This window comes from Spermophilus citellus (genome assembly GCF_964194105.1).
Source record: "Spermophilus citellus genome assembly, chromosome: 6".
NCBI lineage: Eukaryota > Metazoa > Chordata > Mammalia > Rodentia > Sciuridae > Spermophilus > Spermophilus citellus.
Genome location: NC_138187.1, coordinates 70,355,807 through 70,373,475, shown reverse-complemented (window position 1 = coordinate 70,373,475; position 17,669 = coordinate 70,355,807). Strand labels below are relative to the sequence as shown.

General features: G+C 34.2%; 1 protein-coding gene across 22 annotated transcripts in view; it reads right to left on the bottom strand.

Moving 5' to 3' along the window:
• The window catches only part of CREM (cAMP responsive element modulator), a 77,767-nt gene that overhangs the window by 35,178 nt on the left and 24,920 nt on the right, over positions 1-17,669 (bottom strand). For 12 of the 22 annotated variants that reach the window (XM_081296871.1, XM_081296883.1, XM_081296865.1 and 9 more), the window contains one exon: positions 2,009-2,155. The exons of the other annotated variants lie outside the window; for them this stretch is intronic. In XM_081296871.1, the coding sequence (XP_081152997.1) occupies positions 2,009-2,155 (147 nt within the window). The remainder of the gene's footprint in view (positions 1-2,008; positions 2,156-17,669) is intronic. 22 annotated transcript variants of the gene reach the window in all.

The following is a 17,669-nucleotide window of genomic DNA, read 5'->3' as shown; positions in this document are numbered from 1 at the left end:
TACTTCTGTCATATAACCAATACCACAGCAACTCCCTTCTGTGAAGCAGGCTAGTATTTTACCCATTTTAGAAAGTTCATGCAGGGAAATTATCTTTCCCAATGTCCAATATATAGAATTCTAACATCCACCAGCACTTATTTCTACAAAGACAATTAAAACCATTAATTTAACAAAGATTTAAAAAGCCTATTTATAAGACAATATTTTCTTCTAATACCAACCAAGTTAAAACTAAGTTAAAATATCTGCAGCCAAATAAAAGTCATAATACAAAGAAGAGTGTGGAATGACTTTCTTCTTTTATTATTAGAGTTAGAAAGAATTAGAAATTTTTGGAATCAAGAGTCACCTCAGAAAATAAAAGACAATGATGAGAATTATACTTTTGAACAACTAGTAATGATTCCTAGGGCTGAGGTTGTGGCTCAATAGTAGAGTGCTTGCCTATTATGTTTAATCCTCAGCACCACAATAAATAAATAAATAAATAAATAAATAAATGTATTGTGTTCATCTACAACTAAAAAAATAAAATTAAATTTAAAAAGAGCCAGGTGCAGTGGCGCATTCCTGAAATCCCAGTGGCTCGGGAGGCTGAGACAGGAGAAATCATGAGTTAAAAGCCAGGCTCAGCAACAGCAAGGTGCTTAGTCACTCAGTGAGATCCTGTCTCTAAATAAAATACAAAACATAGGGATCAGGATGTGGCTCAGTGGCCGAGTGCCCTTGAGTTCAATTCCTAATACCAAAAATAATAATAATAATAATAATAGGGCTGGGGATGTGGCTCAAGCGGTAGCGCACTCGCCTGGCATGCGTGCGGCCCAGGTTCGATCCTCAGCACCACGTACCAACGAAGATGTTGTGTCCGCCAAGAACTAAAAAATAAATATTAAAAATTCTCTCTCTCTCCTCTCTCACTCTCTTTAAAAAAAAATAATAATAATAATAATAATAAAGAAATGATACCTATACTGAAAAGATAACCAAGCTTTTAAATCATGTGGATTTATCACATCAAATGTCATGCTATAAGCCTCATTCTTATTCTGTGATAGACCCTACTCAAATGTTCAGGTAAAGGACAAGACTAAGTAGATGTATCTCAATTTTCCTCACAGATTTTTTTTTCCATCAATTGGGTTCAAATAATTTGAAATTTAAAGGATAATAACAAACTGACTTAAGAAAAGATATAAGTTTAGTAAATAAGAAAAGTATGCTTCTAAAATGCATAATTAATAATTCACATCTACAGATAAAAATGTTTTACCTTCAAGAAATGTTAAGGATTTGTAACAAATTTTGATAAATAGTACCATACATCTCTGGGTCACAACCACATTAACATGTACAAAAGCCAAGGTTTAATATGAGTGAGGTACATGACATATAAACATAATACTCAAGTGACAGTAATACCATATCACTTTCAGGCTGGGGTGCAGCTCAGTGGTAGAATGTGTGATTAGCATGCATTAGGCCCTGGGTTCAATCCCCAGCACCAAAATAAATAACATCATTATCACTTTCTAAGGATTACATACACTGATTTAAAAAATTAAATTTCTACCCACCTACCAATGTGAATATACACAAACACAGTATCAGTACTAAAATCTTTATATTACATGATCAGACATCTTTCCCAAAGAACACTCAAGATACTTTAAAGTACCACTAGAGAGCTTTATAAAATAAATCTGAGTATGAGCACAAAACAACTTGAAGAAGACATGAACTGCTTATCTAGCAATTACTAATTCTGCAAATTAAAAGCAGACAACAAAAACTTCAACTTTTAAGTCAAATCTATGCACTTAGCAGGGTACAAGGCACAGCATATGTAAAAAAAAGAAATCCCTTCAAACTTCTAATTAAAAGATTTGAGTATAAAATCTACATAGAGAAAAATGATGATAAATGAATTAGTAGTAAAAGAAAAACAAAGTCTCAAGAAAGTCAATGAGAAATCAATGACAAATCATCTAGGAAGGAAGCTAACCTGAACAGTCTGTATTTGTGGTGAATGAATAACCGATGGTTGTGGTGTCTGAATTACTCCCTGGACATGTACAGTTTGGCCCGAAGGTAATTGCACTAGGGTTACAGCTGGGGAGCCTCTTCCAGTGCCTGATCCAGCTACAGAAACCTGCAAAAATGATCATCATTGAGGATTAAAGCTGAACCTTAATTTGTTATTGTCTATTTTTAAGAAACACCACTCACTACTATGACTAACTTCTCTTTTCTTTCTCCTGCTTCTAAGAAATGACAAATCAGCCGGGGTACTTACCATTAGGAGTTGGTCACTGTCCTGGAACTGTCATTCTCTGATGTGACAGATATTAAAGAACCCATGCTCCTCACTTTTGGTGCCCATGCTTCGATGGATAAGAATGTTCCAAGCACAAGGTTCTAAAGCAGTTAAACTACCTCACTACGACCTCATGACTACTAACAGTGACATCTTTTTGAGGCTAAAGTATAAAGTACCCCAACTTAAGAGAAATCGAAGATAAAATGTCAATATGGTGAATTTTTACACACATATGTATAAGATCTATAATAATTCTAATACTATTTTAGATGTAAGCTAATACCCTGTCTCTATTTTAATAATAAGTCACAGTAATTTTTATGCCCCTATAATCACAGAAAAAAGGTCCAGACCAAAGAAATTTCAGGTCTTTTCAAGCCCTAGTATCTCTGATGGAGAGAAAGCCTCAGAGCTGGCATGGCCTCTTGGCACTCCTCCTCTCCCCAGAGACGGAGCATCCAAAGAGAGGACCAAAACTTCACTTAGCTTTAAGCAGAGAAGAGCATGTAGTCATTAAGTTACTCTTGTTTTCAACAGAGATCCCTACCAAAAAGACAAAATACTTCCACTCCCTTGAACTTGAAACCTGCTAAGTTTTCTAAGTAGTAAACAATTCTGTCCTATAGGCCAGTTTTCTTTTAGAAATTTTGCTTCATTTCTCTAAGATTTACTATTTACTATGACTTACTCAAAACAGTCAAAGACCTTGGAAATAAAATAAGCCACTTGTATCTTTCTTTCTGTTTTTTGTACTGGGGATTGAATCCACTTAGTCACATCTCCAGCCCTTTTTGTATTTTATTTTGAGACAGGGTCTCCCTAAGTTGCTGAGGCTGCCTTTGAACTTATGATCCTCCTACCTCAGCCTCCTGAGCTGCCGGGATTATAGTTATATGCCACCATGCCTAGAAAGCCACTTGTTTCTACCACGAGTGGGAGCAGAACCAAAAGATATTAGTTTTTGAAGGAAGCCTCTGTGTGTGATGTCACCTTTAAAGAATACAAATACAATCTGCTTTACTAGTACTTCAAAAGACATTAAAAATTGGGTTTACAACAGTAAGATTTATTTATGTCATTCACCTAGAAAGCAAATTTCTCTGGCAGTGTGAAAGTTAAATCTTTTATCTATACAATACAAATATGTGTTGAGCATTATACTAGTCTCACTAAGGTAGAGCACAGAATTGATAAAAGACCTAAGAAACAGTAGCACACCAAAAAGCATAGAACAAATTGCTCCTCTTTATGGACCATGAATGTTTTCAGAATACAGAATTGAAAGATCAGTGTGGACGTGAACAGTAAGTGAAGGCTTTGTGTGCAAGTCAGAGCTTGAGCCAGACCTTGATCTGAGCCTAGGTAACAGTTGGACATAAAGCAAAAAATGAGGGGACAGCGGAGATTAATATGCAGGCCAAGAGCCAGTTTCAGCTTGCTTTGCCCTCTCATTGTCTACCTTAGACTTTAAGGGGGAGAAAAAAAAATCCCATATTGAACCAGCAGATTTAACAATTACAAATTAAAAAGAAAAAAATGGATATATTTTACAAGTGTTCTCGGCACAAAAGGCAACTTTGCATGAATTATAAAAAAGTACCCATCTCTGTGTTGACTAATTACCAAAGGTCTCCCTTTTCTTCAAACAACCAGTTCTCAAACTTTTTAGTATCAGAACACTTTTACACTTAAAATTTGCTAAGAATTTTAAGGAACTTTTATTTATATGATTTATATCCAGATTAAGTGTTGGTAAACATTTAATAACCACAGCTGGGCATGGGGTAGCACACGTGTGATCCCAGATACTCAGGAGGCTGAGGCAGGAAGATCACCAAATTTGATGCCAGCTTCGACAACTTAGTAAGACCCTGTCTCAAAATAAAATTAAAATGGGCTAGGGATGTAGCTCAGTTGTAAAGTACTTGCCTGGCATGTGTGAGACCCTGAGTCTGATCCCTAACACACACACTCACTCACACACACACACACACACACAATTAATAACCAGATCTTGTGAAGGGAGAACCCTGCTTTGTAGCTTTTGCTTATTTCTATGTTATAAACACTCACACTATGGAGTATTTGAAGCTACCAATGAAATCACTGGACACAAAATTGGAAAAAGATGTACACAAATGGCCTGTGCAAGACATTACAAGCCTGCTTCAGCACTCCATTGTTTTTGTTTTGGTATGTTTGTTTGCAGTACTGGTGATTGATCCCAGAGCCTTGTGCATGCTGGGCAAGCACTCTACTTCCAAGTTACATTCTCAGCCCTTACATATACTGTATTTTGAGACAGGGTCTTGCTAAATTGCCAGGCTGTCCTCAAATTTATAATCTTCCTGCCTGTAACTCCCTAGCAGCTGGGATTACAGAAATGCACCACCACACCAGGCTTCCTCTGATTTTATCCATAGAAATATAATATCATAATAGAAATTAAAGACTATTTTAAAAATACTTAGTAACTCCTTTTCCAAATAATAAGTCCCTTACATGCTAACATAAAAACATTTTAAGAAAAACAATTACATTTTACAAAGCAAACAAAAGATATTTAATGAGAAGAATGATACTATTTTTACATTTTTTTTTTACAAATACCCCCCTTTTTATTTTTTTAATTTTCATGCCTATGATTCCTGTGACTTGGGAGGCTGAGGCAGGAGGACTGAGAGATCAAACCCAGTCTCAGCAACATAGCAAAGTCCTAAGCAACTCAGAGAGACCCTGTCTCTAATAAAAAATATTAAAAAGGGATACGGCTTCATGCTTAAGTGCCCCCAGGTTCAATCTCTAGTATCAAAACAATTTTTTTTTTTAGTTAAAAGATGGATGCAATACCTTTATTTTATTTATTTGTATGTGGTGCTTAGGATTGAACCCCGGACTTCGCATGCACTAGGCGAGCGCTCCACCACTGAGCCACAAACCCAGCCCTTATTTATTTATTTTTATGTGGTGCTGAAGATCAAACATAGTAGCGCCTCACAAATGCTAAGCAAGTGCTCTACCTACCACTGAGCCCCAACCACAGCCCTACAAATTCCTTTAATATCTAGTTAATGGAAGATACTAATATCTACTTTTGCCATGAATCTGTTACATATTGTGTTAGTTGGTATGTGAAAAAAATCTGGGCCTGATATAGATAACATGATAACATGATTTTAAAAGGGAATAGTACTAAAATAGCTTTTGGTAGCTTGCTTTATTTATTTATTTATTTATTTATGCATGCATGCTGGGGAGAAGCTCAAGGCCCCACTCACATTCTGCAAGTTTTCTACTACTGAGCCACATTCCCAACCCTTTTTCCCCCCAGTCCTTTTTTAAATGTTATTTTGAGATAGGTCTTAATTAAGTTATATATGACAGTAGAATGCATTCATGCACTTTGATATATCATACATAGATGGGATATAATTTCTCATTTTTCAGAGCGTACAAGTTGTAGAATCAAATTAGTCATGCAGTCACATATATACATAGAGTATAATGTCTGTTATATTCTACTTTCCTTCATATCCCCATATCCCCCATCCCCTCCCCTCCCTTCACTTCCCGCTACCTAACCTAAGGAACTCTATTCTTCTCTAGTACCCCCGCCCACATTGTGAATTAAGCATCCACACATTAGAGGAAACAAACATTCAGCCTTTGTTTTTTTAGTGGGAGAATTGGCTTATTTCGCCTAGCATGATATTCTCCAACTCCATCCATTTACTGGCAAATGCCATAATTTCATTCTTCTTTAAAGCTGAGTAATATTCTACTGAATATATATCATATTTTCTTTATCCATTCATCTACTGAAGGACACATAGATTGGTTCCCTAGTTTAGCTATTGTGAATTGAGCTGCTATAAATATTGGTGTGGCTGCATCACTGTGGTATGCTGATTTTAGGTCCTTTGGGTGTAAACCAAGGAGTAGGATAGCTGGGTCAAATGGTGGATCCATTTCAAGCTTTCTGAGGAACTGAGATATAATCTTGCTAGGTTTCTTAGGCTGACCTTGAATTTGTGATCTTCCTGCTTCAGCCTCCTCCCAAGTTGCTAGGATTACAGGCATGTGTTACTGCACTCTTATAATAGCTTTCCCAGAAAACATAGATAATCTTTTTTGATAAACGTCAAAACTGGACAAGTGGAAGTTTTTCAAAGTTTAGTTTCAATGTGCAATCTGAAACCCTATCAGTTACATCAAAACCCACTAGTCTGAGCTGGGGTTGTAGCTCAGTGAAAGAGCACTTGCCTAGCATTGTGAGGCACTGAGGTTGATTCTCAGCACCACATATAAATAAATAAAATAAAGGTCCAGCGACAACTAAAACATAAAAAAAAATTAAAAATTAAAAAAAAACTGTCTATCATGTACTTTGGATGGATCTTTTACCCATTCAAGATCTTGTTAACATCATGCACTAGTTATTTGGGAAACGCTAGATCGTCCAAATACTGACGTATTTCATGACACACTTGTCAAAAATCAATTCACTAAAACAGCACAAACTTCATAAGAAAACTGCAAATACTGTCACAATGGCAGATGCAGGTTTTCCAAATTTTAAAAGTTCTGCTTAAAACCCTGAATTTGATTATTGCCAATAAACACTTAATAGTTGTTGTCCTTCACTTGTTTTTTGGGAAAATACCTTCAAGTTTAAATAGCCATAATCTGGCTGTTAGTCATTTTTTTGAGGAAAAAAAAATTATGTACAGCCAAAACCCAGCCAATTCGCCTTGCTATTCAAACAATAACACATTTCCTCAACAACATCATGTCTTCGGTGTACAACAGAAGTGCTTTCTGTGAACATTCTACTTCACGACATAGATATTAAAACAATATGTACTCAGGGTCAAGATTTAAGCAACTGACAATTTTTACTGCTTCATTGAGGATGTTCTTAACTGAAACTGGTTTTGTTTTAACTGCAAGCAAATGGCAGTTAAGAATACAATGACTGGGCTGGGGTTAGAGCTCAATATCAGAGCACTAAGCGCTTGCCTAGCATGTGGGAGGCCCTGGGTTGGATTCCCAATACTTAAAAAAAAAAAAGATGAAAAAGAAGAAGTGGGGGAGGAAAGAATATGATACTCATACAGTTCAGTGCCACTGATTTGACTGAAGCTAAGACCACTAGTTTACCCACTATTGTTTTTGTATCATTAATGCAAATGTTGAAATATCTTAGTATTGTAAAAAAATAAAATAAAAGTGGTGCCCTAGCAAACCTTCTGAAAGCATCTTCAGCATCTCACCCAAGGTTCTGTGCATCACACGTTGAAAAGTGGTGCTCTATTCTAACATATCCCCTGTACCCTGACTTTCAGCTTAAAGAATAGAGTGCCAAAACAGGCTGAGATTTCAACTCAAATGTAGCAGTATAGCCAAAACACTCATGTCCAGTAAGCCTGATAGAAGCTCATATGTCAGAGACTGGCAAGATATAATTAAGCTTTCTAACTTATATGAAAAATGAAAGAAAAAAGCCAAAAAGATTTTTTCACCAAAAAAAAAGGCTTGATTGCTCAGCTTCTATCATTTCAGAGGAGGGAGAGAAACTTTACAATTAGATTTGTGGGCTAGTTCCCTAGATTATATGGTCTCCTCTGTTCTTGTCCGTTGACCACCATGTGTGTGGGTCATCTGGAGGGAAGTAGGAAAGGTATGAATATTTGCTTTTCCTTTACTGGATTTTTTTTTTTTTTAAGTGGGGTCTCACTATTTTTCCAAGGCTGATCTTGAACTTCCTGACAAGTGATCTTCCCATCTCAACCTTTCAAGTGCCTGGCTAGTGGTGGAAAATTGTAAGATGTTACATTTTCCCAAATCAAGATTTTCTCTAGAATTAAAGAGTTCTCAGAGATACTCTGTCAGATAGCAAGTGACTCTCAATGTTTTGCTTTGAAAAATACATATAAAGAGTAAAATATCTGAAGACAATTAACTTAAAATGGAAGGAGCAGGGGAACCCAAGAATACTATGAGTATGCCCCAAAGTGGACCTGTGGATTAGGGTGGCAGGTAATGCAGTGCCCATATTAAATTTCTGTGGGGAAATGCTCTAGCTTCAAACAGATGAGATTATTTTGAAGAACTAAAAAAAAACAATTCAAGAACAACTCATAGCTTTTGTTAAATATAAATCTTGCTTTCAGTTAGTTTAGCTGTCTTTCAAGTACAATTCTCATTACTTTATTAAACAACAGATCTATCAAAAATGGCGTAGTGTCAAAAAAAAACCTGCTACAGAAAAGAATGTTCTCCTAACATAGACTGTACTACTAGAATTCTGGAAATAAGCTACATGGATTCCATAACTGCAAAGAAACTTCTGTTATGTCCAAATTCTGGACAGTGTAGAGGCTCATAAGACAACTTTCTTTATTTAAAATAAATTTATTTAAAATAAATTCTGAGAAACAGCACAAATAATATACCCTAAACCTTAGAATTCAGATGTATCCTCCTAAAAAAGGAAACTGTCAGTCTATATTCTCACTGACTTCACCAAAACTGAGGAAGCAATAAGTATTAAGCCTATAACTGTATTGAGTTTACAGGCTAAACATCATTAAAAAATTAATATAGCTCCCTACCCTTAACATCTGAGCATTATTATTATATTATTATACTGATTGCATGGGTTACATCTGAATATTTGGCTGCCCTCAAAGTAAGGTATGGTACATAAATAGCACAGAAGTAATAAGTGTGATGATTCAAGAACATATATGCATGATGCCCCCAAAGCCAAACAAAAGGGTAAGTAAAGAAGCATCATTTTGCTTTGGGTAAGGTGACAGATGCAGTTAGGCAGGTAAGGATTAACGCAAGGACGACAATCATGTAAAAATGTTTACTAGGCAAGGAGAATTAAGGGAATGGTTATTGACTTAGAACTCAGAAAAGAAAAATGATTTGAAAAACAAAAGAAAGATCTGAATAATACTGACAAACAGCAATCTATAAGGAATACGATAATTTATTTGCAATGTACAAACAGGATTCTCAAAAAGCTCTGGAAACAGAAAGGAGTTAAGTCTTTCCTAAAAACACTACTTTTATAGGAAAACCAAAAAAAAATTCAGTTACACTAAAACATGTTTATTTACCACAGGTATAAATGGAGAACTTTCTCTGATATCAAACATTCATCCTAAGACTTTTTTATAAGTAAAAATATCTTTGGAATACACCATATTTATGAATCAACTCATTCTTATTTATTCAACAATATTTCCTGGGAGCCTGCTGTGTGTTTAGACAGTGGGGATTTAGCAGTGAACAAAAAAAGTCCCTGCCCTTCCAGATTAGGAGGAAAAAAAAAAAGGATGAAGAAATAAATACATAATTTTGGGTGCTGCTTAATTCTTTAAAGAAAAATAAAGCAGGGTAAGGGATTGGAGAGTGACAAGGTAGGGGGAGTGTGAAAGGAGGATATTTGTGTGAAAAGTTTAATGTCTCAGAAGAGTAGACATCTGCACAAAAAGCATAAAGAGAAATCTGAAGAGAAGGAGAAAGTGACAGTAAGATCTAGAAGTGTATTTATCACATTCCAATAACCAAGTAGGCAAGTGCTAAGACAATTTAAAAATATTCAAAGAACATATTTTATAACTTTATACCTTTTTATGAGGCTTTAAAACTATGTACAATGAATTCAGAGTAGATATTATTTACCTTTTTTTCCAGATCCCCTGAAGAATAATCTTCTTCTATAGGATGCCTGAAACATAGATTATGCTGATGCCACCACATCCACTGAAAATCCCACTACAGACAGTAGTTAATCTGAAGAAATAGGTTAAGGTGATGCCTTACTTGGCTTTGCAATTAAAAAAATCCTAATAATGACGCTTAAAACTGGGAAAACCTCACAATGTTGTAACACAGCATTTGATTAGCACCTAGTAGACTAGCTCCAATCTGTAGCTAGGTTCCCTCACGATGGGGTTTATGATGTCACAGTACAGCTGTGAATGTCACAGAGCTACTGGGCCTGCATTCAAAACAGTTAATAAAGGACTAAAAAGATGTGAATTGATAATATAGCAGACTACTCTATCAACTCTGCTGCAAGCAAAATCAAATCTCCAGATCAACCAGTTTAATGTCAAGGACTATAATGAAAATCCATTAACAATCTAAGCAAAACATTGAAAGCTATCTTGATTTCTGTGTATTAAAACAGAATTCAACTATCTTTTTCTTCTTTGAAAAAAATAGTGTTTAAAAAATCTCAAATATGTTAAGGTTGAAACAGGAAAATAAAAACTAATATTAATTGAATACTTGATGAAGATGCAAAACACTTTGCTTTCTAAAACACTCATATTTACTTGGGCCAAATGAAGACAAAAACAAACTGGAAATCCAAAACATAGAGTTAGTCCTCATTGCAGCATGTTAAGTGATTTCCTTCCCATTTAGCATTTTTGGGGGGTGGGTTGTTTAGGTTTTTTTTTTTTTTTTTGATAGTGTGGCTAATAAACTGCAAAATCAATGGAGTTAAATTTTACTTAGTTTTACCTTGAGTATAGCAACTGAAAATATCTGTTAATAAACTAGTCATGTATAAGACATATTTTATGTCTACTTTTTATAATAATTCTAAAGAAATATTGCCTTAAATTTTTTAAAAAATATTTTTTTTAGTTGTACATGGACACAATACCTTTATTTGGTGCTGAGGATGGAACTCAGTGCCTCACAAATGCTAGGCAAGTACTGTACTACTGAACTACAACCCCAGCACCTCAAACTTTTTTTTGCATGTGTACCTAAGGCTTAAATAAATATTATCTGAAACCTATAATCTGAATAAAATGGGGAAGGTGGTCACTGTTTCTGGTATTGTAAATATAAATGGACAAATTTTATGTTTCTAAAAAATTTACCTTTTGAAAGCAAAGCAAATATCATAATCAAGTTAGTCTTAATTATACATAGTTTAAAGCTTCTATTTTGATAATGTTCTTAGCGCGTGTGTGTGTGTGTATATATATATATATATTTTGTTTCTCCCCTAGCCAACCCTTATAGTATCCTGAATTTTCTATTTACAGTATTTGGAACATCATTTTATATTCTAACTACTATGAGACATTTAATGTACATCATTCATATATATGTATTGGGGGGGTACCAGAAATTGAATTCAGGGGCACTAGACCACTGAGCCACATCCCCAGCCTTATTTTGTATTTTATTTAGAGACAGTGTTTCACTGAGTTGCTTAGTGCCTTGCTAAACTGCTGAAGTTGGCTTTGAACTCATGATCTTTCTGTCTCAGCCTCCCGAGCCACTGGGATTATAGACGTGCACCACCATACCCAGCTACATCACATATTTATAAAAGTATTTTGAAAATGCATATGGTCTGATACAATTCAAAAACCTTTTAACTCTAGAACTTTTATTTTTAAATTTATTTATATTAATTTTTTTTGGTAGTGCTAAGGATTAAATACAGGGCCTTGGGCATGCTAGACAAGCATTCTACAACTGAGCCAGCCCTTCAGAATTTTTATTTCATCAGTTACTAGGGAATTGAGCCCAAGAGCCCTTCACCACTGAGCTAAATTCCCACACCCTTTTATCTTTTGAGACAGGATCTCCCTAAATTGCTCAGGCTGCCCTGAAAATTGTGATCCTTCTGCCTCAGCCTCCTGAGTAGCTGGGATCACAGGTATGCATCAACCATGCCTGGCCCCCTAGAATTTTTAAAAGCCAATCTTGTATTTGATTTCATTAAGAAACTGATCATAATTTACTAGCCAAATGTATTACAGAATAATAAATGTACATAGAAAAGTAGATTATAGTGTGATCCTGAGCCCAAAACAGCTATTATACTGAAAACATCTTTATAAGGCCAAACAATGAATGTTAAAATTGTTCTTAATAATAACAGATAATTCCTAATAATGTATGGAAATGTGCATGCCCAAAACCAGAAATCACATAATAAATGCCTAAAACCCACTTGTCCAAAGTTTCATGTTAATTTTTATTTCTGACCTAAATCAACTATTTATAGCAATGTATAGTAAACAGTCAAAATGAAATTAATATGTGCTATCCTACTGCATTTCTTCTATCACTTGGTATAACTTGAGAATACTGATTTGGCAAAAAAAAAAAAAAAGAAAACCCTTAAAACAGCGATAATAAAATATAACATATCCATACTGTGGAATATTGTATTCACACTATAAAAGGAAGAAAATCTCATCACATGCTTCATGGGTAAACCTTGAGAAAATTATGTTAAGTAAACCAATAACAAAAAGAAAAATACTATGATTACAGGTATAGGAGAAAGCTAGTCAAATTCATAGAAGTATAAAGTAGAATGGGCTTACAAGGGACTAGGGGAAAGTAAAAAGGTAAAAAATTGTGTGATAGGTACAAAGTTTCACATTTACAAGATGAAAAACTTCAGTATGCTTAAAAATGGTTAAGACTGTAAACTTTGCTATGTTTCTTTTTTTTAAACCAGAATTTAAAAAAAATAGCAATAACTATGGTTTCTAATTTGGTGGGTATAACAGCTTCTTGCCAGGAAAACTCTTAAATTCATTTTGTTAAACAACAATGAGATTGATTTCCTTATCTTTGTGTGTATGTATGTGTGTGTGTCCAAGGATCAAACCCAGGGCCTCATACACTTCAGGCAAATGCTCTACCACTGAGTCACATTTCCCAGTCCTTTCCTCATCTTTTTTTTTTAAATTTTTTATTAGTTGCTCAAAACATTACAATGATCTTGACATATCATACCCTCTCCTCATCTTAAAAAGTATAATTCTAAAGCTACTCCTGGTCCCAGAACAGACAGAATGGCTACTGATGCCAGGAATTATAAGGAAATGATTATTAATGCATCAAAATTAACAAAATTTTAACTTTATTTGTTCTTTGCATACTCAAGGTTTGATGCTGAATTGGGATTGAAATATGAAAATAACTACTTTGCCATTGAATAATGGAGTAAATATTTACAGTATATAGTATCTATATGTATATCTTATACATACTATATAGTAATTGTACATAAACATGTATTATTATATATGATATACATATATATTTACACAGTACTATATATTCTAGTTTATGTTATATAGAGAGTAACTATATATAAATAGTATACATTTATTATTACTATTTACTAACAATGGATTTTTCTAGGTGATGCTCTCTGAAATTGGCTCAACTAAGGACATCAATATTGTAGGTAATAAATGGTGGAAAGGTTAATGAAATCTAAAGCCAAACTGGCTGTGTTTAACACACTTAGAATAGTGCTTGGCACAAAGTTGAGTCTTCAATAAACACTCATTTTTGTTATTTTTACTACTGTTACATTTCATTTTCTACAAAGTGGAGCTTAAATAATATAATATTAAACCCATTGATTTGGAAGGATTAACTTACCCAAAATGGAAGAGAATCAAAGATACATATAAAAATCAAAATCTGAACAAATTTTGCAAGATTCTCAAAAAATAAAAAGGGCTGAGTATGTAGCTTTGTGGTAGAGCACCTCTGGGTTTAGTTCCTAGTACTGAAAAACACATTTTAAAAAGTCAGTGTTTTTAAATTAAAAAAAATTTTTTTTAGTTATAGTTGGACACAATACTTTTATTTTATTTATTTATTTTCTGTGTGTGTGGTGCTGAGGATCGAACCCAGTGCCTTGCATGTGCTAGGCAAGCACTCTACCACTAAGCCACAACACCAGCCCTAAATTTTTTTACATAAAGAAAAAGAGGATCAAATAATTTAGTCTTAATACTTAAAACTATGCATAAAAAAGAATATTATATTTGTGTATTACAGTTCTAAAAGTACTTCACATCAATACTTCTTAATAACTAACTGAACTCAAGCTGATTATAGATGTATAAATTAGGGCTGCTTTTCCTTTAGAAAAGATACAGTGAGAAAGTGATAAAGACAAGACTGGGAAACCAGCTTAAACTGGCAGATCTACCAAGGTGTGTAAGCATATCTGCTGAGAATGGAACCCAAGGCCTCACACGTGTGAGACTAGCGTTCTACCACTAAGCCACAACCCCAGCCCACACCTGATATTTTTCAAAACAGTCTTTTATGAGCTGAGTGCTCAGTGATAGAGCACTTGCCCAGCATTCATGAGGTCTTGGGTTTTATACCCAGCACTACAACAAAACAAAACAAAACCCAGTGGTTTTTTTTTTTTTTTTTTAATCTGCCAAAATAGAGGTCAAAATAGAAGATACCTGTTTAAAGCAAATGCTTTTCTTGAACTATTTATTTGCATCACCATCATGCAATACTGCTACCTAACACACTCAAACCATAATCAGGTTTTCTCTTTCATGCCTGTTTGGGAAGACACTAGAATTTAATCTCTTATGGCTAAGAAAATTCACATTTCTGAAGAGCACAAATGAAGATGTCACCATAATTACTCAATGAAGTGAAAATTTCCCAAAGCCTCTGTATTTTCCTTTAACAGGTTGCGATTTATAAACTTAAAATAACAAAGAATAAAACAAGGCAAAACAATAAACTCTGAGTTATTTAAAGAAGACACTACAAAGATTAATGTTTCTTTTTTTCAAATTTCACATCTAGCCTATTATTTTTGTTGCTTTTTATTTTATTTTATTTAGTTGTAGATGAATAGCATACCTTTATATATTTGTTTACTTTTATGTGGTGCTAAGGATCAAATCCAGTGCCTCACACATGCTAGGGAAGCGCTCTGCCACTGAGCTACAGCCCTAGCCCCACTGTTGTTATTTTTATATTGTGGCAAAAAACATGCAAATAAAATTGACCATTTGACATACAGATGAGTAGTGTCACATATTTACATTATTGTAAAACAGATCTCCAGAACTTTTTGGTCTTGCACGTCTGAAACTCCAGATCCATTAAATAACAACTCTTCCCCCATTCCAGACTATTTTTTATTTATTTTTTTAACTTTTTGGGGTAGTACTAAAGAAAGAACTCAGGGCACTCTATCACTGAGATACACTCACAGACCTTTGAGACAGGGTCTCAAGTTGCCCTGTCTGGGATTGAACTTATGATATTCCTGCAGTTTCCAAAGTTGCTGGGATCACAGTGGTGTGCCATTTTATCCTGCCCGGCCTACTCTTTTACCAAAGAAAATCACAGTGAAAAAGATAAAAAAATAAAAAATAAAAAAAAAAAAAGAATAACTGTGTTATACTCCGTACTTTATTTTTCCATTACTGCTAGTGACAAATTACCCATTATTAAAACTAAAAAAAGGGAATTTGAAAATTAAAGAGTACCCAAGTCTCAAAAAAAAAAAAAAATTACAAGACAGAAAAATCTTGCATGTTTTTGTTCTAATTGTAAGTACAAAAATAACCTTTTCCTGAAATTTGACTTCGATTAGCTTTGTACCTCCTGAAACATTAAATTTATTCAAGGCAAAGTACTGTCATCTTTAATACACTGATTGAGATGAAAACGAGAGTATATTCAAAAGCCAAAAACTAACCTTTAAGAAAATCTATTAAGACTTTTTTTTCTTTCTTTTTGGTACAGGGGATTGAACCCAGGGATGCTTAACCACTGATCACATCCCCAACCCTTTTATTTTTTTATTTGGAGACTTCAAGGTCTCACTAAGTTGCTGAGGCTGACTTTGAACTTGAGATCCTCCCGAGTTGCTAGGATTACAGGCATACTCTACCATGCTCAGCTTCTATTAAGTATTATGTACAAACTTATCATGCATCAATACAGATGTTTAACAAATTCTTGTTCAAGTTGAAAAAAATCTTCATTAATTTTAACATTTATGACTTTGTTCTCATGATCTTCAAACCTTGAAATTAATTTTTTGATTTATCAATCTTGAATTATCTTCAAAAATGAGTTACATTTCACTGCATAGTTTTTTCAAAAGGTTGACTGAAGAACCACATATAATACAGATTTAGCACTTATACTAAAAAAACCACTCTTAGGTTTTCTTCCAATTTGTGTTTTATTTTTATAGACAAAATTCTAAGTGAATATAAATATTAAAATATAAAATAAGAATAATGAAAAAGTCAGGGAAGAAATATAATTTTAAAAGAATTATGAAAGTTTAATATAATTTTAAAAGAATATTAAAAAAATTAAAATAGAACTAGGGATGTAGTTCAGTGGTTCAGCTCTTGCCTAGTATGCACAAGCCTTGCATACTAGCTAAAGAAGAAAAAAAAAAGAAAAGAAAAAGCAACAGTAGGAAAATAAGCAGTAAAACACAATTTTTTTTTTCAAACTCTTAAGAGGAACAGTTTTCTCCTTTAGTAAGAGATCCTCAACTAAGGGAATTACCACACTGAAATTAAAAAAAAAAAAAGAAGATTCAATTAAACACTGAGCTCAAGCTAGCTCTACTTAGTTGAAAGCAAATAAATCAACCTAAAATGATACTATCTTTCATATACAAATATGATGCTGCTGATCTATCATCAATGGCAAATGTTGCTTGAAATTCTATTATTGTTATTATTACTTTGTTTTGTTTATTGAGAACTGTATACATTCTTCCTGGTCCTGATTAGAACCAAGAAGATTGGTTTTTTATTCAGCTGGCCAAAACAATGAGAAATGCCATTCCAATTTCCAATGAAATTGAAAAAGAAAAATTACAATTTACACATTAAAATATAATATTTCCAAGTATCCCTTGTTAAGTTGTTCCTACTTCAGTCCCTCACTATATGCCAGGCCTGCTTTATTCTGAGGTGCTTCTTTACACACTGTGTTCATTGAGAACAGAGGTGATAAGAATGGAGATTAGCAAAGCATAATCAGTGAACAACATTCCCTGATCCCTTTCTCTGCCTCCCAAGCATCTCCTTGTTTCAAAAAATATATACAGGTACTCAAATGGGTTAAATTTTGTATTAGAATTAATTCCAGCAACAGGCTGACCTTAATGATTTCCAGAGTTTCCTTCCAGTTCTCACTCCTGTGATTCTGTTTATCTTTCCCTTCTTCTTTGTTGTAACTTTGAGAATTGGTCGTTTACTAAGAAAAGTTATTTAGCTTTCACAGTCTAGGTATCATACTCAGGCCTAAAGACTTCATGAGCAGTTACAAGGAATCATACTGCAGAAAGCCAGTTTTAAAGCACATCCCTTCCAATGGTTTCATCTGGATTACCCCCATACATCTAGATCTTCATGACAGCATGACGGATTCCCAAGAGACTGGGAACAAGGAAAGTTCAAGGTGGCATCACCGTTACTTTCAGAGTGAGTCATAAATATATAAAAGAAATGGGGAAATATGAATATAG